The sequence below is a fragment of the Lemur catta genome, chromosome 10, assembly GCF_020740605.2.
Source record: "Lemur catta isolate mLemCat1 chromosome 10, mLemCat1.pri, whole genome shotgun sequence".
Taxonomy (NCBI): domain Eukaryota; kingdom Metazoa; phylum Chordata; class Mammalia; order Primates; family Lemuridae; genus Lemur; species Lemur catta.
The window spans coordinates 89,109,730-89,133,753 of NC_059137.1; the positions used below are offsets into that span (position 1 = coordinate 89,109,730).

Genomic DNA, 24,024 nt, shown 5'->3' on the forward strand with positions numbered 1-24,024 from the left:
ACACAAATTCACAAAGAGACTGAAATTTCCCACTGGAGATTATTACATTAGGATTTGAGAAGGAGTACCTAAAAATACCAAAAACAAAAACAAAACTAACAGTTATTTGTAATGTATAGATAGATAAATATTAATAGATAACTGTCTTGGTTAAGACTAAGCACCTAAAACAAAAAGGGGAGATTTTCCTGAGAGTAATTGTAAAACCATTCCTCTTGATCCAAACTTCAAAAATAAGTCTACAATTCCAGAAGAAGAAAAAAGTTTTCCTTTTGGACACAGTTGATGGAAGGCAACTTTCAAACGGAGAACATCTGGTTAAAGTTGCCTCAAATTTGACAAAGGACTGGCGTGTAGCTATGGTAACAACTTAGCCACCTAGAACCAGTTTTAAATGGAGTCAATCAATCAATACCACTGTCCTCACTCATCAACCAATCATTGCTTCTGAAAAACAGCCAATCACAGAACAACTCACTCCAATGAACAGGTCTGGAGTGCGAACCAATCCATGAGAGTCTCACTCAAATAACCACACTGCTACAGATGATGTCAACCCACCCATGCTTCTAAAAGTTGGCCCAGCCTGAAACTCCTCTCTTCCAAGAACATTCCAGAAGAGCAGCAGCTGCTCTGTCAGAAGACACTGTACCTGACCAACATAGCTCTCTTACTGGAAAAAGCAATAAATTCCAATCTTGTCTTTTTATTTCAGATAGTGAAGGCTCATCATTCTTCGGAAAGAATTTTTTATGTCCATTTGATTTACCTCCCTTATATTTCATTTTTCCTAGTAAAATACAAAGTGTGCAATTCCTTTGATCCATCTTACCATAATTATAACTATCATAATTACCAGTAAAAGAACAGTGACAACCATGTTATTGGGTTTTTCTCCCTCAATGAAAAAATATACATACAGAGAATGCAGCTTATTAGGAAGTGCCAAAAGAATGCAAAAAGTGCATATAATTGCCAGGTAAAATGGCCACAATGAACCATACCAAACTTTTTAAAAAGTGGAATTAGTCTAATACTTGAAACAATACACCCAGGGCAACTCCATTTGCTCACTGAATGAATATTTACTGGGTAGCTGCTTACTATATGTTAGGCCCTTTCCCAGGCACTGGGGCATGGCAGTGAACACACGAAAATCCTACTCATTAGAGTGAAGTAAACACACAATAACAATAAACAGAATAGACTGGCAAAAATATAGTATGTTAGAGGACAAAAACTAAAGCAGGAAAATGGAATTTTTATGTGTAGAAGGGGAGGCGGGGTACAAATATTAGGGTGGCCAGAAAACACTGCTGAGAAAGTGGCCATTGAGAAAAACACTGAAGGCACGGAAGGCGCAAGCCAGGAGGCTATGGGAGGGAAAAATATTCCAGACAGAGGGAACTGCCAAGTACAGAGCTGCGCCTGGAGTGTTTAAGGAATAGTGAGAAGTTCAGTGTGTCAGGAACAGACTGGAAGGGATAGAAAAATAGAAGCTTAAGTCAGGGAGAGAACAGGTCAGATCATGTACTGCCTTTTCTGTACTAGGAAAACCTGCGGCACATACTCTGAGTGAAATGAGTGGCAATCAGAAGGGTTTAAGCAGAGGAAGGACATAATCTGACTTATGTTTTAATAGGTCTACTGAGTTAAGAATTGATGGAAAGAGGATTTAAAACAGAAAAGGAAGCACGAAGAACAAGTAGCAGTCTATTACACTCATCTAGACAGCAGGTGGTGGGGCTTGGATGGGAAGATGTGACTGGCTTCTAGATATATTTTCAAGGTAGTCCTAAGAAGATTTGCTGACAGATTAGATGCAAAGTGTAAGAGAGAGAGAGACAGGTCAAGGGTGACACCAAGGTTTTTGGCAGAACAACTGGAAGAGTTGCCATCAATGCAAGTAGGAAAGACTACAGGAGGGGTAGGCATGAGGAAGACCAGGAGTAGATCTATTTGGACATGATACATTTGTGATTCCTAATAACTAACCAGGGAGCAATGTCACATAGGCAGTTTGGTATATAGGTCTGGAATTAAGGATGGAGATCTGGGCTGGATGTAAGTTTGGAAACTGTTAACATACCCAAGGCGGTAAAAGTCCTGAGAAAGAAGACCAAGGACTGAGCCCTGGAACACTTCAATGTGTAGAAGGTAGGGCACCAAAAGAAGCACACACATCAGGCTAAGACAGGTGGACTACAGAGGCAGGAGGAAACCCAGGTGAGTGACTGACATCCTGAAAGCCAAGAGAAGACAGGGGTATGGAGGAGAGAGTCTCCCGTTAGGTCAAATACTGCTCATAGGTTCAATCAAGTGAGGTCCAGGAAGTTATGTCTAGATTTATTAATGTGAAAATCAGCGGTAACCCTGAGCAAAACAATTTTGGAGGAGTGGTGGGAGTGAAATGACTAGAGTGAGTTGAAGAGTGAATGGAAAGGATATTTGAGTCCAGAAGTACAGGCAATTCTTTCAAGGGCATCATTCCCATGTGCCATGGCTGTAGAAGACCTACTTTCTTCTTCTTCTCTCAGCTTAGCTGTGATTTTCAATCCTTATATGTTTATTTAGTAAATTTTAACATTTTAAGGGTTTTTGTAATTATATACATATGAGATTTTTTAAAATGCCAGACCAAGGTATCAAATAATAAATTCATAAAGTTATATAACCACAAGACCCCTTGCACATTTCTTGGTTATATAAGCTGATTGTCATTTTGCTCTTGCTTATAAATAAAGACCACAGAAAGAATAAAGGCAGTTTCAAAGGCAATATTTCTTGATTGACAATAATCACTTAACCCTAGGATACTTTATACTCATCAAATATACAAAGTAATTACTCATATTAAAATATTGATTCTGTAACAGGAATAAAAGGGGAAAATGCAGAAAATAATCTTACTTTGTAAACTGAATCTTTACAAATTACATAATATGAAATTGTTGAAAAATAGGATGTAGTGCATACTGAAATACACTATCTTTTAAAAGGAAGGACAATGGCATGCATGCAGGGTACCCTGAAGAGGAAGATTCACTGCATTAGCAGAACATTGGTTCTTAGCACAGGGCTCAGCAAATTAGTGCTTGTGGGTCAAATCCAGCCCACTGCCTGTCTTCCTAAAGAACATTTTATTGGACCACAGCCATGCTTATTGATGTATTGTCTGTGACAGATTGTGTACTACTACAACAGAGACTCTATGGTTCATAAAGCCTAAAAAATTGACTATTTTGCTCTTGACAGAAAACGTTGGTCAACTCCCAGTTTGATAGGTCAAAGATCCTTTCATGTATTTTAATGTTTCCCTCCAAATACTGACAGATACTCATGTGCAATCCCTTGTCAATATTCAGATTGATCTGAGAATCTAATATTTGAGCACTCATGATTGAGAACAAAAAGCAAAAGCTTAATAACTAGCAATTTTGCTAGTAAGAAGGTATATTGCTAAGGTAGCATGTAGCTTTCATTTGCAGCTCAGCTGATATTACAAGAATTCTAACACAATGTGCTTAAGATGTGTCATCAACCTAAATGCCTTAAATACGCTTGAACTGTGAAATAATCAGTACACTATAAATCTAACCCTAACCTCATTTTTTAAGTGGTTGCATACTACATTATTTTATGGGTATCACAGTTTAACCATTTCCTTCTTAATGGGCATTTAGACTATCTCCAACTTTTTGATGTGACAATGGTATAACGAATATCCTTAACATAGGTATGTGTGTGACATATTTATATAAAGATCCTTAACATACATATATTATATATCCTTAACATGTTATATATTTTATATCTATAAGTTATACATAGGCCTATTGTATGTTATATACAATATACAATAGATGTCCTTAATATGTGTCTTTCTGTGTGCATGTGTGTGTGTATACATGAGTCATATTTTCCTGCAGGATCTAGTCTAAGAAGTGAAGCTGTTAGGTTAAAGGACTCATATATTTGAAATTTTGAGACATGCTACTAAATTACACTTCAAAAAGGATTTACCGATTTCATTTAACAACAGTGCAGGAGAGTGTCTTTTCCTCACATTTGCCAACACTGGTTATTATTTTTTTAATAAAATATCAGCATGATTGGGCAAAAATCTCATTCATTAATTTGCACTTTTCTGTTTACCAGGCAAGGCTGAATATCCCTAGGAAGAGTATAAAATGTGACTATTAGCGCAAGCTAGAGTTAGTTTTACGGTATGGTAACAATGATCGAGTGCTGAATAGTGTTGCAGGCTCACCCATCACATTCTTCCTTGCTAGGAAGGTACTGATTTTCAGTGTTTCCACTCTTTCTTGCTTGAGTTGCTTCATCCTCATTGTTAGTAGCAGCAGCAGCACCATTGTGTAAGTTTTCTGACACCACCCTTTCCTTTTGTGTGTTTCCTTTTCTTTCTCAACCTTTAATGAAAGTTTGATACTAAGAATAATTGTTATTAACTTATTCAACAAACAGAGCTTTTTGTTTTCATTAATTGTATTGCTTGACTCAGTCTGTCCAGATTTTAGTCACGGAAATATTTTGTGCTTACTTTATATATAATTATATGATTACAAGATATAATTATTATAATTTTATCACTGAAATTTTTCTAAGGCCTGCTTCATTTGTGTTTGAGTGAATGAAATAGAATTCCCTAAACTTGAAAAGGGCCCTTGTTCATGTTGTGTTTTTATTCCCATCCCCTCTTCACCATCTCATATGAATTTTCACCCTGTTTGCCAGGCAGAAACAGAGAAATGAAAAGACAAAGACACAAAATGTGCCCGCTTCTGTCTTTACCACCCGGACTTTACATTCAACAGCCAGATTTAGAGGATGTGACATTGTGGGCTTCAGAAACAGAAAGGAAGTTTTCCACTTCCTGCACTAAGCTATTCTTTTCCCCACTGCCTTTTATCATTCTTTCTGTTTTTTTATTTGGATCTTGGGACATGAAAAAAGTGAAGGTGCTCACTGAAATATAGGAACCAAAGTTTGCCATGGCACAAGGAACAGAATGAAAGTGTAGATTTGCTAGTGAGGCAGTGCAGGAAAAACTTTGATCATATTGACTGAGTTCCTCCATTGAAATCGTGTATAACGTTATTCTTTGTATCCTAACAGTAAAGGTCCCATGCTGAAAGGCGTGATTCTGTTAATCGGCAGTTGGGTTGATTTTTTGACCCCATTCTCTCTCTGGACACAGACACTGAGGTCAACCAGAGACCACAACGTAGAACGAACCTTTCACCCAGGCATTACTGACTGGCGATGTAAAACTGAAAACTGTGAACTACTGGGAATGATGACTTCTTTAACATGAAGCCAAGTCAGTGGCCATCACTGTTAATTGGTTCATGATTTGTATCACTTAATAACATGAGTCAATATGTGATGTCACCTCCTTTATCACATAAGGAGGTTATAATAATTCTGAAATTTCCAGAAATTTTTTGCTACAATTCCAAGGGTAAGGATTAGCTACACATTACTATAGATTTTAAGTTTTATAACTTGCTAAAATGTGTTTAAAATGAAATATTAAATTACGTTCTAAGGATTCTAAAAGGCTAGACTGAAAGGTAATGTCATTGAGACTATGCTATGCTATTAAAGCAAAGAAAACAACTTTAAACTAATAATTTAAATTTAAATTTTTATACACCTGTGGCTGGTTATTTTTATTCCCTTCAAGCCTTTTTTTCTTCTGTTCTGATGTCACTTCTAAATCTTGTTCTGGTGACAAATTCATATATTGAGTTAAAATGAACACAGAACAGTTAGATGAAAGCTATAGTCTTTATCAAAATAGGCAGAAAAATAAAATGTATTTTTATTTCATAATTTGAGAGTTTCAATGGAGCTTAATCTTTGGTGGGATATATACTTCTTTAAGAAATACTTCTAATTATCCAAAACTTCAACAAGCCACTTGGGGAGACACTGTATGTTACCCAGGTTCCAGGCATACAGACACCTCAAAGATTCACAAACAAATTCATCCACCTAATATAAATGAACAAAACTGTCAGAAATGAAACAAAATTTAAATCAACAATAGAAGCACATAAAGTAACACCAGATACTATTCTCTAATTCATACTAGTACCTTATCATTCATGATTTCCAAAATTACTGTTATCATTTACACGTTTATCAGTGCACACCCTGTTCCTTATATCAGAAATGTTTTCCTCTACTATTCTGACAAATTTTTTTTCACCTTTTAAGACCCAGACTATGTGAAGTCTTCCTTGATTCTTGCTATCTTCCCCCAGATAAACAGGCATCTCCTTCCTTGGGGCTGCGTTAGTACTTCATCCATTTTTCTGCTGTATCTTTCCCACCTGAACTGTAAATTATTTCTTGACCTGTGTATCCCATCTACTCCTAGACTGTAGGGGACAATCTTTTGAATCATCTTTGTATAAACAATCTTTATCTATTTGGCCCAGTAATCATTTGCTGAGTTCCTGCTAAGTGCTAGACAGTGGGCTTTTAAAGACTGTAAATAAAAGGTGTCAGGGATGGATTTTCTAGACTTCATGCCTGAGCTGAGCCTTAACCAGTGAGGTGAGCCAGGTGAAAGGAGCAGAGGACAAGAAAGGATGAAAGCCAGGCAGCAGCAAGAGAGAGAGAGAGGAGACAGAAAGAGCGTAGGTATTTTCCTATAATAGAGGGACTGGTGAGGAGGGCCTTGCCAGCAGTTCAGGAATACCAGAGAAAAGGGCAGATGGGGGCAGTGGGGATGGCTAAAAATGGACAGTTCAGGATAAGTCAGATGATGAAAGCCTTCTATGTAATTTTAAGATACTTGGACATTCATATTTTAAGGAGTGGTTCATGGTCTATTTGCACTGGAGATAGATCTCAGCTCATTACTTTACAAAAGGTGCCAAATGAGAAGTGCAATGATCTACATGAACTGTTGAAGTTGCTTGTGTTTCCTTTCTTTGTTGAGGAAACAAATTTAGATGCTTTGTTTTAAAAGTCCTGCTTTTTGTGTCTATCAAGCTTATGAAGAAATAAGAGCAAATGAGTCACTTGTATAGGTAAGTAACTTTGTATTTATAGCTGGCAGTCAGTACTCTAGGAAACAACTGATCATCTTCTGTACAAGGAAATGTTAATTCTACAGCTAAGAAAAAAAGAAAAGAAAACCGTAGGGGTGGAGAAAAATACTGTATATTTTATTGCTATAGGCTGGATCATACGACCGATTAAAGGCACTGCATTTAATTGGTACATAAAGTGGAACACGTATTAGATGCTGTTAATCTAATGTGGAATGGGTGCCCTACCAGAGTTAAGACTGATTTTTGTACGTTATTTTTAAATGGTATAGCCAGCACACCTTCACACCAATATTCCCAGTGAACTATTATTCACTAAACCAAGGTGGACACAGCTGAGAGGATAATATATAACAAATTCTCAATGATTCCCAATAATATGAGAAAATTCAATTCTATAAAACATAAATCATAGAAACTATGAGAAATCATTTAATATTTTATTTTAGAAGGTGCCTGTTTCCATTACTTGCACATAGTCATACCTGATACTTGTGAATTCAGAGCTGCAAAAATAAAGCAAAGAAACCACATTGTGTTTGAGTAGGCAATCTTTAGATCTCTACCTAGTTTTTTCGTCCAGTCCCTAAAATCTAAACATAATCCTGGTACCTACTCTCACATTTATGGTAAATACTAGCCTAAACAATATGACTATTTCTCCTCATTCTCTTGGTTATTTATATTTTGCTTTGGTTAAAGGAAGAATACAAATGCCCTGCTAAAAGGTATATTCAGTTTGGTTCTGGCTGCATAAAGGGAGTAAATACAAAGTACATTTTGCCACAAAATGATTTTTTAAAATTCAGACCTATGGTATTATGAAGCCAAGCACAAGCACTCCAGGATTGAATTCCCTAGGCTTATTACATTCTTTGTTCTCTCTGTAGTCTGGTAGCTGTGATTCACACAGGTCATGGAGAGTAGCATTCCCTGATAGAGATATAGCTCCAATAGTAATCTTTTCTTTCTGCATTAAGTTCATCTGTCCCAGTTCTGTGGATGCTGACTAATTTTTGGTCACTGATGCTGCCATGGAAGAAGATTTATAATTAACTTTCAAATTCCTGAAATTTTGGTGTCTCATTACTAATAGTCCAGCTATTATATTAATAGTAGAATCCCAATCTAAGGAATGTCAAAATACATTTTCATTCATTAGAAACTAAATGGGGCCGGGCGCGGTGGCTCACGCCTGTAATCCTAGCTCTGGGAGGCCGAGGCGGGTGGATCGCTTGAGGTCAGGAGTTCGAGACCAGCCTGAGCAAGAGTGAGACCCTGTCTCTACTAAAAATAGAAAGAAATTATCTGGCCAACTAAAAATATATATACAAAAAAAATTAGCCGGGCATGGTGGCTCATGCCTGTAGTCCCAGCTACTCGGGAGGCTGAGGCAGTAGGATCCCTTAAGCCCAGGAGTCTGAGGTTGCTGTGAGCTAGGCTGATGCCAGGGCACTCACTCTAGCCCGGGCAACAAAGTGAGACTCTGTCTCAAAAAAAAAAAAAAGAAACTAAATGGTAATGAAAACTTGGCTAAACTGTATAAATTCTTGCTTTACAGATGCAGTCCCACATCCTCCTCTACCCCACAAACACACTATACCCTAGACTTGCCATTCACTCAGCCGAAAAAAAGAAATAACCAAGATCAGAGCAGAACTAAATGAAATCTATAATAAAAGAATTATGCAGAAGATTAATAAAACAACATGGGATTCTTTGAAAAGATAAACAAAATCAACAGGCCTCTTGCTAGCCTAACCAGAAGCACAAAAGAAAGGACTCCAAAAAGCTCAACCAGAAACAAAAAAGGAGAAATCACAACTGATGCCACAAAAATAGAAAATACCATCTCTGAATACTGTACAAATCTCTATGCTCATAAACTTGAAAACATGGAGGAAATGGACAATTTCTTGGAAACACACAACTTCCCTAGGCTCAATCAGGAAGAAATGGAAGGAAAACCTGCAACAGACCAGTATCAAGTATCAAAATTGAAGGAGCAATAAAAAATTTTCCAATAAATAAAAGCCGTAGTCCAGATGGTTTCATACCCAGATTTTACCAGATCTACAAAGAAGAACAAGTACCTATACTGAAGAAATTATTCCATAACACCAAGAAGGAAGGAACCCTGCCCAACTCATTCTATGAAGCCAATATCACCTTAATACCAAAGACAGGAAAGGATGCAACAAAAAAAGAAAACTATAGACAAATATCCCTTAGATATTGGTACAGATACAAAAATTCTCAGTAAAATCCTAGCAAACTGAATTCAGCTGCACATCAAAAAATTAATCCACCATGACCAAGAGACACAAGGATGGTTTAACACAAGCAAATGTATAAATGTAATTCACCACATAAATAGAAGCAAGAACAAATACCATATGATCCTCTTGATAGATGCAGAAAAAGCATTTGACAAAATTCAATACCCTTTTATGATAAGAATGCTTAACAAAAGTAGGCATAGTTAGAACTTCTCTAAAATTATAAAAGCCACACGTGACAAACCCACAAACAACATCATACTGAACAGGGAAAAACTGAAAGGGTTCCCACTTAGAACTCAAACCGGACAAGGATGCCCACTCTCACCACTTCTACTCAATGTAATGCTGGAAGTCTTAGCCAGAGCAGTTAGATAGGGGAAGGAAATCAACAGTATCCAAATGGGGAAAGAAGAGGTCAAACTATAGCTCTTTGCTGACTATATGATCTTATATCTGGAAAACCCCAAAGATTCTGCCAACAGACTCCTGGAATTGATAAATAAATTCAGCAAAGTCTCAGGATACAAAATCAATGCTTACAAATCAATAGCATTCATATATGTCAACAACAGTCAAGCTGAGAATAAAATCAAAGACTTAACACCTTTCACACTCAGATATTATTTTTAAAAAGTTTAACTATCATCTCTTGCTTTCCTTATATTTTTATTTTTTAGTATTACTTACTTTGATTCCATCAGCAATCTCTATTATATATTTTATTTTCCATGAAAGCTTGTTTTATTTATTTATTTATTTATTTATTTATTTTGACACTTCAATAATCCACTTTATTTTTTCTCTTTTACTATCAATCTTTTTAAATCAAATTTTCCTTTATTTTTAGTTGACACATAATAATTGTACATATTTATGGGGTAAACAGTGATATTTCAATATATGTATACAATGCGCAATGATCAAATTAGGTAATTAGCATATCCATCACTTTAAACATTTATCATTTCTTTGTGCTGTGAACATTCAAAATCCTCTCTTCTAGCTATTTGAAAAAATACAATAAATTATTGTAAACCATATTTACCCTACAGTGCTATAGAACACTAGAACTTATTCTTCCTATCTAGCTGTAAATTTGAATCCATTAAGCAACCTCTCCCTAATTACGATTGTTCAGGAATATGAATATTTTGTAATTAACAAAAGTTTTATCTAACCATTTTAAGTGTACATATTCATGACAGTATTTTGTATCTGTATGTTCTAGAGACACAGGCTTTAGAAAACACTTTTCATGTATACGTTTTAAGTAAAGAACTACACTAATTACAATGAAATGGTCTTTTATCATTGCACCAATATCTTCAGAGTTCACCTTTCAAGTCTTGGATAATCATCAGAAATTTATATGAAAAGTGATAGCTACAGGTGACCTAACTGTTCCCATGTGAAAACAAGACAAATCTAGATCCACACTAGTTCCAAAGAATACAGAGTGTCATGAGACAGGAAATGAATATATAACAACAAGATTTTCCTTTCTTCTTTATAAACAAAATCTTCAAAAAATTTTCAATTTTTAAGACAAGTCAAAGGAAAAAGAAAAAATTGTAGAAGTGAAATTTTAAAGGCCGTTTTATCACCTAGGGTCCATTTATCATTTGACGTCCATGAACCACACACTTGGTATAATACTGTGGTTCCAAATTGTGAATTGAGACTCCCTGGAGTTCAAAATTCATTCAGGGGGTCCAAGAGGTCAAATAATACAGAATGTTTTTTGCCGTTGTTACTCTCACTCTTTTAGAAGCATACAGTGGAGTTTTTCAGGGACATGATGTGTCATAAGGTCAGAGCTGTAATGGATAATGAGTCCTACTTCTAATGGCTATTGGACTACATGGCTGTATATTTTGTATTCTATCAATGAATTTTTCAGTTTTAATTTCTAATATACCAATATCAACAGATAAAACCCACTTAAACAAAAGCTCTTTGGAATCCACAATCATTTTTATTTTTCTTTATTTACTTTTGCGTTAGCATGAAGAGAGTTTAATTAAATGTGGTACAGTCATATAATGGAATAATATAAGGAAATTAAACCAAAGCTAATTGTGTCAATACGGGTAGGTCTCAAAAATATAATGCTGAGCAAACAAAAGAAAGCTGCAGAATAATAAACATAGTGTACAAATAACTGATACAAAATTCGAGGACCTGAAAAAAAATTCTACATATTATATGTGATTATATACATATGTAGTAAAATGTTTTAAACATACATAGGAATGATAAACAATTAACTCAGGGTGTTGGTGTGACCTCTATGCAATAATTTTTAATAGCATAAAATGGCCCTAAGCCCAAAAAGTTTCAGAATGACTCTTTTAAAAGATTGAGACTACCAAACAGTCATTAAGGGATGATTCATTACTTTCCTCATCTTTAAGAATCAAAGATAGCACACACACACACACACACACACACACACACACACACACACACACACAGCCTGCCAATCAGAACATTTGACTGGCTTAAGATCATCAGGGTGACAACACTGCGATTAATAATTAAAGTTAAAACACATTTGACACGTTAGGAAGGAAAGCTTTCCTCTAGGCAAAGATCAGAATTCCAATGTGAAACACTGGAATAATCTTAGAGTCTCATAATTCACCTCTGTGAATCCCTGACAAATAAAGGGATTCCAAACTGAGACTTTAGGGTGTCAAAACATAAAAGTAGAAGCATCTGAGTTAAAGCTTCCATTTTTAAAATATCCTTTTCTTATGCTTTTAAGTATCTTTTCGTCAAACACAGATACCAAAAACAACATCTGCATTATTTTTGTTAAATCCTTCCATTAAATTTGGGAAGGAAAGAATTAGGAATAAGAAGACTAGGAGTGTTTCAAGTATTTTATTGTACTTCTTTCCAGAGGTAAATTTGTACCGCACCATTTACCTGAAGGGGATTTTTGTACGTCCTTCATTCCTTCTGCATAATCTGGAACAGAATCTTTCACTTTAGTTGTAGGCTGAGTGGGTTTTGAAGCAAAATCATTAATAAATAATGCGTATTTCATAAAATGTGTAGTCAATAATTCAAGACAAAAATATACAAGTTATTACCTTCATATGAAGATCTTCTTCAGGAGACCCTAAAAAGCAAAAGGGACGTATAATCCACTAAATATAAACATGGCAAAGCCAACCAAACATCCATGCAGAGATAATATCGAGCTGAATCCTCATGCTTGCCTTAGAAAATGATTACTTTAAGTTTTGCGGTATATTTTTTTCTGGTCAGGACAGGAACATGACAAATATACTGATGAAAGACAAGAATATGGGTTTCATAACACATATACTTAAGCTTTACAAAGTGAGATTATGTTTCAAATGGCTACAACTAAAATAGAAAAGTGTTCCCATACCAGTATGAACGTGCTGATTGATGAGAAAAGTGATCATTCACTTTTTTCCCATACCCATGTGGGCTACTGGTATGCCTACATTCCTTGTATTTTCTAGTGTAGCCATCTTTTTTTTCCAGATGAAAAAATAATTTCTTAATATAGCAAGAGCCCTTGTAAATAATTAAGAAAAGGAATAACCATGCAAATTCAGTGTATATGAGAATGTTTCAATCTCTCTCACTAATTAAAGAAATAAAATATAAAACAAGAACATATCATTTTTCACTTAACAGAGAGGATATATCTAAATGGATGGGTATAGTTGTAACATACTTCCTTGGTTTGCAGTTAGATAGTGTCTATTATACTCCACTGCCACAGTAATTTCAGGTCTATACATTTATCTTATATGACTATGGTTCTTCTGTCCTATGATCACAAATTCTATAGTTGCTTACTGATGGTTGTATAGTTAAATGGATTCAAAGCTTACTATCAGGTTCTTCTATTTATTTTTAGTGTAGCCATGTTAAATTTTCTTGATCCACTTGTGCAAGAAGGTATATGAAGCTCATCTAAGTAATAGTGTATAATATATTTCAATATTCAAATATTTATCCAAAAGGAAAAATTGAACTGCCACAGAATTATTAGACATTAATAACTTTTGTATCTAAATCAGTGCAATATTTATTGAAAATAACAATTTTAGTATTGAAGGAATAATCTCTGCAATTTTTTTTTTTTGTTTCTAAAATCAGTTTGGTTTGGTATATCATGTTAGTCTCCAAAGGATGTTATGAAAGAGGTATTTCATTAAAAAAATAGCTCCCTTTAAAAAAAGCCAATACTTCTATATTCAAATTACTCTCATTTGAATAACTAATATCAATGCAACATGTATCTTTGATGTCTGAGAGCTATGGAGAGGAGACATGAGGCACTGTGGTTTACTCCAATCCCAGCACTCCTTCCCACTTCCAGTCATCCTGGGAGCAGCAATAACCTACTCTTCCATGTGAGTGCAAATGCACTGATGCTATCTGGAGTGAGATTTCTCAAGTTTTCTCACCACTAACTCCAACATCACCGAGCTAACTTCTTCCTTTCCTCCTGTGTTCCTCCATCAGAGTCCCTCTTCCTTTGCAACAGTAATCTCTGCATCTGTGGTCTTGATTCTCCCCCTTCTATTAATACATTCTTTGATGGGGTATTCCCATCACTTCTTTCTGCTTTATTTTGCAGCAGTATCTTACGCCTGTAATTTCTATTTCTTCCTCTCTTTGCTCTCTCTAGAAATTATGATTCTGTTATGTCTTGAACTGTTATCCAATGGCTCTTCTTCCAGATTTCTCCACAGGAAAGTCTATGCCCTTGCTACTTAGAGCATAGTCCGAGGACCAGCAGCAGCAGCAGCAGCACCTGAGAACTTATTAGAAATGCAGAATCCCAGAACTGCTGGATGAGACTGTGCATTTTTAACAAGGTCCGCAGCTGATTTAGTAACATTTGAGAAACTCTGTTCTATACTGACTGTGCTTCCACATTCCTTTGCCTGAATTTACCTTCTTGGAATCCAGCCTCAAGTTCCTCCCTCTCACATTCCCCAAACTGAAACTGCATTTTAAGCCATAAAGTTTCCAATGGACTTTTTATCAGGCTATAGATTCCCTGATACCTTCAGCAGGAAACCTACTCTATTCTCCTTTCCAGTTCCCCTACTTTGGCCTATATGAGATGACCCTGTGAAGTCAACACATTCTGTATGACATTATATCATACACACGTATGGCTGACCATACATGCCTATATTCCTCTATGGTAGAGAATACAGCTCTGCAGAATCCATGCCTTCCCAACAGAGAGGGAGACAGGAAGAGAGGAGAAATTCTGCTCTACTTTTTTGACATATTTTAGGACTGGAAGCTCATTTTATAGTCTTCGTATGCCCTGCTCCTCCTTGTTCTACAGAATTATTGTATTCGACCACCCTCCATTATACATACCTGCTTCTTTTTCCTTCACGTACTCCCCGTACTCTCTGTCTTCCTCATTCCTCACTCCCTTTTACTCCTTTCCTCTTCCTTATTTCCTGACCATCCTCATGTCTTAGAGGATCTAGAAATGAAACTAATAATCCAGCTCCTTTAGTGGCACTCTCAATTCAATGTTGCTGACACTTGACAAGACACACAACTTACCACCATTTCACTTCTCTTTTTGCTTACTATGCACTATTTAATAGGTAATTTTCTTCGGCGATTAGAATATATCAGTGGTCATGTTTTTAAATAAACATTCTGTGAAATGACTTTTTAAATAAAATACGGTTCTTACCTTTTACCTCTCCATTTACTGTGTTTTTTCCGTCTTTGTCTGAAGCCCCACGTAAGCAATCAACACCTATCTGTGGGAAATGCTGGAACACACTCTGTTCAAATTAGTATCAATAAGGAGATTCAATTAAAAATAATAATGATAATTAGGGGCATCAAAAAATCTAGATTTTGTATTCTAAAAGCAATTAGATTTAAAAATACGAGAAGTACTGATAACCAAGACATACCAATAAAGAACCTCATACATGCTTTATATGGCTGTGGACTCTGTAAACTGAGCATGGAATGCCAAAGGAAATACACTCAAACAGAATATTTACTATGTGCATATTTCAACAAAGACTTAACTTCAAAATGCCTAAAGCTACTTTGCATTCCTCACCAGAAATAAGACGGCAGTTTTTCAAACATACAATACACTTGCTATAATATTTACAGAATTAAACATTTAAAATATTTCTAATTACAGAAGTGTTTTAGTGTTAAAATAAGATACGTGGCATGATAAGACACTTTGGAGTATGTCATATTGAGTATTAACAGAACATTGTCAAAACTGCTTCATGTAGGTAAACATAGGCTGGAAAAAAATGTTTATGTAATGTTTAAATAAAAGCAAGCAAATATTAGGTAGAGTATGTAACTCTTTTCCAATTAACATGTAACTTCTGAAGAGTGTAGCTAGCCTTAATACAAAGGGAAGAACAAGAAAATTTATCTATGAAACATCGAAAATGTGCCAGGCACTTATTTGCACCTTTTCTTTTCTACACAGTAGAATAATAAAAATGATGATCCTGATGGCTACCCCACTTCCTGCTTCCTGGCCATTCCAAGATGTTAAAAGGAAAGTGCTGAACAGATGTGGCCCACTGTTCTCTCTGTCCAGAATGTCCTCCTGGACTTTCACGTGGCTGGCTCCTTCTCAGCCTCCAGTTGGCAGCTGAAAGGTCTCCCTCGCAAAGATGTTCTCTGACTGCAGAATTCCACTCCCACTCCCATCTCCACCCTAACTACAAACTTCCTCAGTATTCTCTAACGGAACATTTTCTGTCTTTTTTATACGACATACTTAGAGTTTGTTCTTTACTTGTTTTCCTGTTCCTACTACTATAGACAGCATAAGTCTTTGTCTGGCATATTGCATAACTGTCTAGCACATAGGACTCAGTAACAGACATTTATTAAAGGTCAAAATATTTAAAAACTCATCGGGAAGTTCTCAAGTGCCAAATCACTATTTTCCTATAGCACATCTCCAGGAATAGCCTGCTGAAACTTAACATACCCCAAATTAAATATCCACTTAGCCATTCTAACGTTCCCATTCTTTTCTGGACACTTCTGTGTTCAGGTTTACAAAAGGACCCTCCATATTTATTAAGTTCCTGAATATCATTATGATCATTTTGTCTTGCATTTGCATGTATACTTTCCAGCTTACAAAATGTTTCCACATTTCTTACCACATGTAAGTGTTCATCACACATACCTAAAAGGTAGATATTACTACCATTTTTGTGAATGAGGCCACTCACATTTGAATAGGCTTAATCGTTTTTTCCAAGATTTCATAGGTCTAGTAAGTGATAGAACCAGGATACCAGCATGTCTTTTGACTTCCACTCGGTGCTGGTACCACTATGCGCAGCTGATTCTGTTGAAGAGGTCAGGCCCTTCCCATCTCTTTGCACACTTGTTCCCTTAGAATCTGTCCTCATTATGTTACACTTCTGTGACAACAGGCATGGCTGCCACAGAGGTACTCAACCTGCTCTATTTTTGAAAATGACTTCTACTTACTAAAACACTACGAAACCAAATTGTTGTTAGGTAGTCCCTCACATTTCCTATTCCCCATGCTCTTCCTTCTCCTCGAAGGTTCCCGGTACAATAGATCTATACTGGACAATCCAAATATATTAATTCTTTCAAGTCCCAAGCATGATCTTTTCAAGTTCCACGTTGTAAAAACTGTTTCTCCCTGAATCTCACTAGGATGTTTACACATCCATATACACCACAGAATCATACATTTGGCCATAGGTTGACCAAGAATAATTCTTTAGTTTCTAGATAAACAACTTCAGAACCCAAACTGATTCCTTGTCACTTCCCTAACTCTTTGTACTGTACCACACTGCCTTCTAAAATGAATCCTGCAAATTGGCAGGATTGACTATGCAGCAGTAATATCCTTAGCACATATTTACCTTATTAGTGATGGGCTGAAAATGTAAGAAAATAATTCCTTATGTGCATATGCAGAGGAGAGAAAGTAAAGTCAAAGCATTCCCCTTTATGATTTAACATAACTCAATGCTTATATTTAACAATAATAACAATGATAGTACCTTACGATCCTGCAGTGATTTTATATCTTTCTCTTGTCCTAAGCTATCTATAAAAGGTTATTCACAGACACATTCATGAGAACATGTGAATTTTAAATATATATATAAGTCTATCTCTATTCATGAATATTTCAATAAATCAAATTCACAGCAAAAACGAATTTTTAGAGGGTTGAAGCAGTTTCAGGAAGAAGTCAGTGGGATAGAGAAAGATAGGAAAAGAGAAATATTGAAAAGAAATGGCTGTTATATTTGGGCCTACACATAAGTTGATTTTTTATAATAGTACTTTAGCACAGAAATATTTTCAGATACATTAACTTACCACCTCTATTATTTTTTTGCACAAAAATAAAATCGTCATTATTTGTTTGCTCTCGAGGAGCACTTTCAATAATACCAATACTGTTTTCTTTTATTCCAGTTGCTAGCTTTTTTCCGCCTTCCTATTAAAAAAACACAAAACAAAACCCAGCTTCAGAAAACATCATATTTATGTGCTCACTCACCTACTCAGTCAGTCAGTTAAGAAAACAAACATTTACTGTGTCTACCAAAGCATAGGCACTATGCTGAGAGAAGCTGAAAACTGAAACAGGAGACAGATTCTGTCCTATATTCAACTGGGGGCAGAGATACATGAAACAAATAAGAACAGAAAAGTGTAAGTCACTAGTTCTGCAACTGAAGGAAAAAAAAGACACTGAGGGCACAAAGGAGAGCACAGTCGGTTCTAGCTGAGAAGCTCAGGAAATGCTGAGAAGAAAGGGCCGTATTTTGAAAGACAGACAAAATGGAGAGCAAGGGTCCAAAGGGTTTCTAGACAGGGCAGCATGAGAAAAAGATTGAGGCATGAAACAAAATGACAAATGCCCTAAGGGTACCAAAGTCATGTAGTAAAACTGGAACACCGTTCGAGGGAATGGACAGGGAGAGAAAATGGAGAATCAGGCCAAACCACAAAACACGTGTCCTCCTGCAACTTTCCCCTCCAGGTAGTGGGATCCAATCAAATAAGCAGATGAGTTTGATCATGGGGCATGTGAAATTTGACGCACCCAGGGAACTTAGAAACAGATCTGGATAAATATATTTCGCGTACGAGTAGATGACCCAACTCAGGAAAAGCATATGGGGTTAAGAAGATAAATATTTGTAAAAGACAGTAAACTGGTATAATTATATAAGGCAAACCTATACAGAACGCTGAAATTTTGAAAATGAAGAGGAGAAAAAAAAAAAACACATGGGATTCAATTTTTCAATTATGTGTTTCAAAATTTGTGTCAAGGATGTAAGATATACTTTTATTAATATATGCAAGTATTTAATTCCGGAATATTATGGTAATATGCATTTTTGAATGTGATGAAAAGATTTGATTCTAAAGCACCAATTCAAGATGCTGTAACAAGACTCCTTTTTAAAAGTTCATCTTATGGCTGGGCACAGTGGCTCATGCCACATAATCCCAACACTTAGGACACCCGGGAGGGAAGATCACTTGAGGCCAGGAGTTTAAGACTAGCCTCAGCAACATAGCAAGACCTGTCTTTACAAAAAATTCTAAAAAGTACCCGGGTGTTACGGTGCACTCTAGTAGCCCTAGCTACTCTGAAGGATGGCTTGAGCCTAGGACTTCAAGCTTTGGTCCTGCCACTGTACTCCAGTCTAGGTGACAAAGCAAGACCATGTCTCTTAAAAAATCAAAATCAAAATAAAAATGAGGAACAATTCACCTTAAAAGTTTCAAATGGTGGAAGAGAAATGCTTATGTGGTCACAGAATTAGGAGGCGTCTTTAAGTACTACTATGATGTAAAAAGAAATATAAAACCTTATTTTAAAATTCACATGGGTTTCCTATTTTTTTGTAAACAACATCCTAATAGGTCTAATTTCCTATTTACACCATATAGGGAGAGAGTAAAAAATTTGAGAAAGGATCTCATATACAAAAATGAAGCTATGATTACCCAAGTTGAAGATTTAAAAATCTTCAAATACACCTCTTAATATATTTGGCAAGCAGGACTGAATATTCACATTAGGAGAAAAGAAAGGGACTAAAAAATCAAGTCTGAGTTTTACAGATGAAAGAATTTATGTGCAATGTATAACAACTATGAATACTAAAGTTAATAAGATTTCTGAGGATAATATAAAATGTCCCCATTGCTGGAAATGTTTATAAAAGTAAAAATCATCCCCCAGAGATAGTTTTGTATACTCAACCAGCAATCCTGTGACTTGATGATAATAGGTTGTTTATTTGAGAAAAAATCATGAATTTTGACGGCACTCATTGAATGTGTGCATATGTGCGTCCGTTACAAACAAATATTATCAGCACAAGATAAATCAGAATATCTCCAGAAATAAATAATTGCTGCATTTACTTCTTTAAGAGGGTTACACCTTATAATTTATTTTTTCATTTAATGGATACAGGTTCAGAATCTCCTTTATAAAAACAGAAATTTTCATTTTAATTAATGAAAAGATAAAATAAAATGCTTACTCAGTTTCTCTCATTATTCTCAAGAAGACCTAAAATGGCTACCAAGATTGTATCAAACAGTAGGATAAATCAGTTAAGGAAGTTAAAGATATACCAACTGTTAAGTTAAAGGCCTTAAACAAGAAACAAGAGTCAAAAAGTAATAATTCATGGTAAACCTGATAAGGCCTAAAACAGATTTCATTTTGCATTTTTTTTTTTTTTTATTTGAGACAGAGTCTCGCTCTGTTGCCTGGGGTAGAGTGCCATGGTGTCAGCCTAGCTCACAGCAACCTCAAACTCCTGGGCTTAAGCGATCCTACTGCCTCAGCCTCCAGAGCAGCTGGGACTACAGGCATGTGCCATCATGCCCTGCTAATTTTCTCTATATATTTTCAGTTGTCCGACTAATTTCTTTCTATTTTCAGTTCAGTAGAGATGGGGTCTGGCTCTTGCTTAGGCTGGTCTCGAACTCCTGACCTTGAGCAATCCTCCCACCTCGGCCTCCCAGAGTGCTAGGATTACAGGCGTGAGCCACCGCGCCTGGCCTCATTTTGCATTCTTGAGGAGCACAGGTTTTACTAGTAATAGGTTAAATATATGACAACATTTTACTAAATTTAAAAGAAGGGAGGATTAAATTTTCTTCCCTTGTTTTTATTTTTCTTTAATTAATACATAATAGATGTGCATATTTTTGGAGAACACATAGTAATTTGATACATTCAGATAATTAAATCAGAGTATTTGGAATACCCATCACCTTAAATATTTACATTTCTTTATGCTAGGAACATTTGAATTATTCTCTTCTAGCTATTTGAAGTGTGTAACAGATTAATGTTAAATTTTCTTTCAGTTCTTCATTAAAATCAAGTGAATCAGAAGAAGTTGAGCATTTTTTTCATTATCTGGCTTTCTTTTCTTAATATGCATTTTAAATAATATCTATTTCTCTTATGTTTTTATAATAATCTCTCTCTTCTTCACTGTCTTATTCAATCTCTGTATTTATCTTGCCCTTCCTCAATCCATTCTTCCCCTTCATCCCTTCCTCCATCTCCATATTTGTTGAGCTGTTTTTTTTGGCTGCTTTCTAATTCTTTCCTTGCATAATGGCCAACCTAAGAATTGTTTATGCCCACCAACTTTTATAAATCTCAATCCTGTACATATCTCTTGCTTGCAATTATACTTGTTTTCTGTCATGATCTCAAGGACTTCTATTTCTCTCTAGCGTCCTTGTCATCATTATGAGGACTGGGAGATGGTACATGAAAAAGCCTGGGGGAAAATGTTTTTGAAAAAAACAACTTACCTTTGCAAGACCAGGGTTTGCTAAAGGCTTGAGGGGAGGTCTCAGGAGAGGATCAGGTGATGGAAAGGCAGGATGACAGAAGCCCTGGACTTTGCCTGATGTTGCAGGAAGGCTTCCAACCACATCTTCATTTTGACTATCAGAATTCCTGTCCTCAGACAAGGTTCTAATGAATAACACATGAATAGGCAATCTTCAAATAGCTTACAGTTTTTCCCAGATTGCAGAGAAGGAGCACATGGCTCTTTTAAGTTTAGTTTTGGAACACCCTGGAAAAAAAAATTACAGTTTTAAGAGTAACAAGTATCAAATTGGATAAAATAATTACGATATTCACCATTACTGTATGATCTAACACAAAGAGTACAGGTTTTAGAGCTACTCAGATATACATTCGAACCTCAGTTCTGCCATTTACTAACCTACAAGTTCTCATGGGGTGAGGATAACAAGAGATGATACAAATATCCTCAAAATGTTACACTCTTCACCCCAGTTGATTTTTATAGAAATACTATGATATCCATCAGATTATTTCTCAAATTATAACCTAGAAGAAAAATGTATCCCTAGGTAGTTTAGAGTATTATTGAAAAAACTAACATGAAGAAATTTAAAATAATTATGTGTTTTGTTTTGAAATGTGTTTGCATGATTTATATTTACATGAATAACCTCTTGTGGGGGAACATGTGAGGGTTTAGTTTTTAGTAGTACCTTATTTAAATGTCTTGGCACTGCAAATAGAATAAATTTCTTCTATTCTGTTTGTCAAAAATCTAAATATCAACGATTGTATAAGTTCAGCTTCTTCCAAGAGAAAAACAAGAATAAACCTCCTGGGGCAATGACTGATGCATGGAAGCTGCTCAGAGCTAAGACAGAGAAAGCCGGAACTAACTCTGCTGACCACGGAGACAGAGGTGGACTGAAAGAAGAGACACTGAAGAAATGCCTTCTGCAAGGCAAAATATACGCTGGGGTAAATCATTTCCAAAGGTGGGGAAGGATGGAGAAACAAAGAAGCAAGAAAAGAGAGACATGACCAGTCAATCAAGTATGATCTTAAGCCAAGAAGAAAAGGAAAAATGTTCAGTACAGTAAGGTCCATGGAGAAACACACATACAGACCAGAGGCTTTTGTTCATAATGCACCACAAATGGCGCTGATTCGGAGAGCCCCCCGCGGAGCCACCCTCACGCCACCCTGGGCGCCGCCTGGCCAGCGACACCGCCCGGCCACCGCCAGGGCCCCGAGCGGCCGGCGGGAGCCGCTCCGCCGTGCGCGCCGAGAGGGCGCACTCGAGGATACGGGCCCTGAGGACTCACAGCTCATTCCAAGAAACGTCATGGCTGAGCCAGACTGTATAGACGGTGACAATCCCGAACTAAGTAGGCCTCAGAAACTGATCAATCCTGTCAAAAACTCCCGGAACCATCAGCATCTTCACAGGGAACTTCTTATGAATCAAAAAACGGGTCTTGCAGCTCAGAATAAACCAGGACTGCAAAAGGTGATGGAAAAGAGAAAACGAGACCAGGTAATAAAGCAGAAGGAGGAAGAAGCACAAAAGAAGAAATCCAACTTGGAAACAGAACTATTGAAACGGCAGCAGAAGTTGGAGCAGCTTGAACTTGAGAAGCAGAAATTGCAGGAGGAGCAAGAGAACGCCCCAGAGTTTCTGAAGGTGAAAGGCAATCTCAGGAGAACAGGCCGAGAAGTCGCCCAGGCCCAGGAGTCCTAGGCAGAGGCTGTACCGGGACCTCATGTGCCCTGTCCCCACTCTTCACCGCGCACAGCCGTGTCTGTAGGTGCCCTCAGCACTTCGTCTCAGGGCAGAGGCCCCTGGAGAGAGTTCCAGCCAGCAGAGACGTTTGACTTTCAAAAGGATTTGGTTTGATTTTCCTACAATCTGGGCGGATAAATTGCCTTTGACTGTTGCAGCTCCTATTCACCAAATGAGGGGCATTGCCCGGCACATACGTTGGAATAATAGAACTGTGTTCAGAGACTGTAAAAAACAAGACAAATAAACAAAAAGATAAAACAAGCAAAAAGAAAAAAGGAAGAAGACATTGGAGTAAATTCTTGAGATTTGCACTACTTGGTTTTCTTCCATTCCAAGTTTAGCGGGGGCACAGAGCCTTTTTTCTCTTAAAAGCTAAAAAAGAAATGTTTCTTTTGCTTTTTTGTTATCTGTTAGATAATTTAGATGACGTAGGAATACATTTAATCTATTACATCCAGTATTTGTAAATTTTATTTTGAGGACCCCAAATTTCTTGTTTAATTTATGCTTTCATCCATGTTAGGATTAGCACCAGAAAATGTTAATGTTGAGCACAGCCATGACCTTTGTTGGCACTAAGATTTAGAAGTGAGGTAAGAAGGTTTAAAAACACGTAAACATCCATCTTGATCTTATTTTAATTCCTTTTGGTTCTCTGTAATAACAGTATGCTCCATATCAACATTCCAGTTCCAAGAGGGCACATCATGTAAATTCATTCATTGCTTTGATAACTAGTAGGGCTTTTGTTCAGTTTTGTTTTGAAATTTCTTGCTGAGCTAGTTTTTTTTAGATGAAATCATCCCCTGATCCCTTGGAGAGTAGAACTAGTCCATATAACCCAGCGTCAGTGTCAAAATAGAGGGTCCAAAATCTTTGCATTTTTTTCTTTGAGAGGAGTGTGGAGAACATTCCCATGAGGAGCTGGGCAGTGGGGCCTTCTTTAGGTATTTTGATGTGAAACAAGCGTAG

At 36.5% G+C, this 24,024-nt stretch overlaps 1 protein-coding gene across 1 annotated transcript; it reads left to right on the plus strand.

Moving 5' to 3' along the window:
• The first annotated feature begins 22,587 nt into the window (after positions 1–22,587).
• On the plus strand, positions 22,588–23,007 carry LOC123646458 (protein FAM107B-like). The gene has a single exon (XM_045563452.1). The coding sequence runs from the start codon at positions 22,612–22,614 to the stop codon at positions 23,005–23,007; it is 396 nt and encodes a 131-aa protein (XP_045419408.1). The 5' UTR covers positions 22,588–22,611.
• The last annotated feature ends 1,017 nt before the right edge of the window (positions 23,008–24,024 follow it).

Excerpts from the sequence above, each read along its gene's own strand:
- LOC123646458 (XM_045563452.1), top strand. The coding sequence starts at position 22,612 with ATGGCTGAGCCAGACTGTATAGACGGTGACAATCCCGAACTAAGTAGG.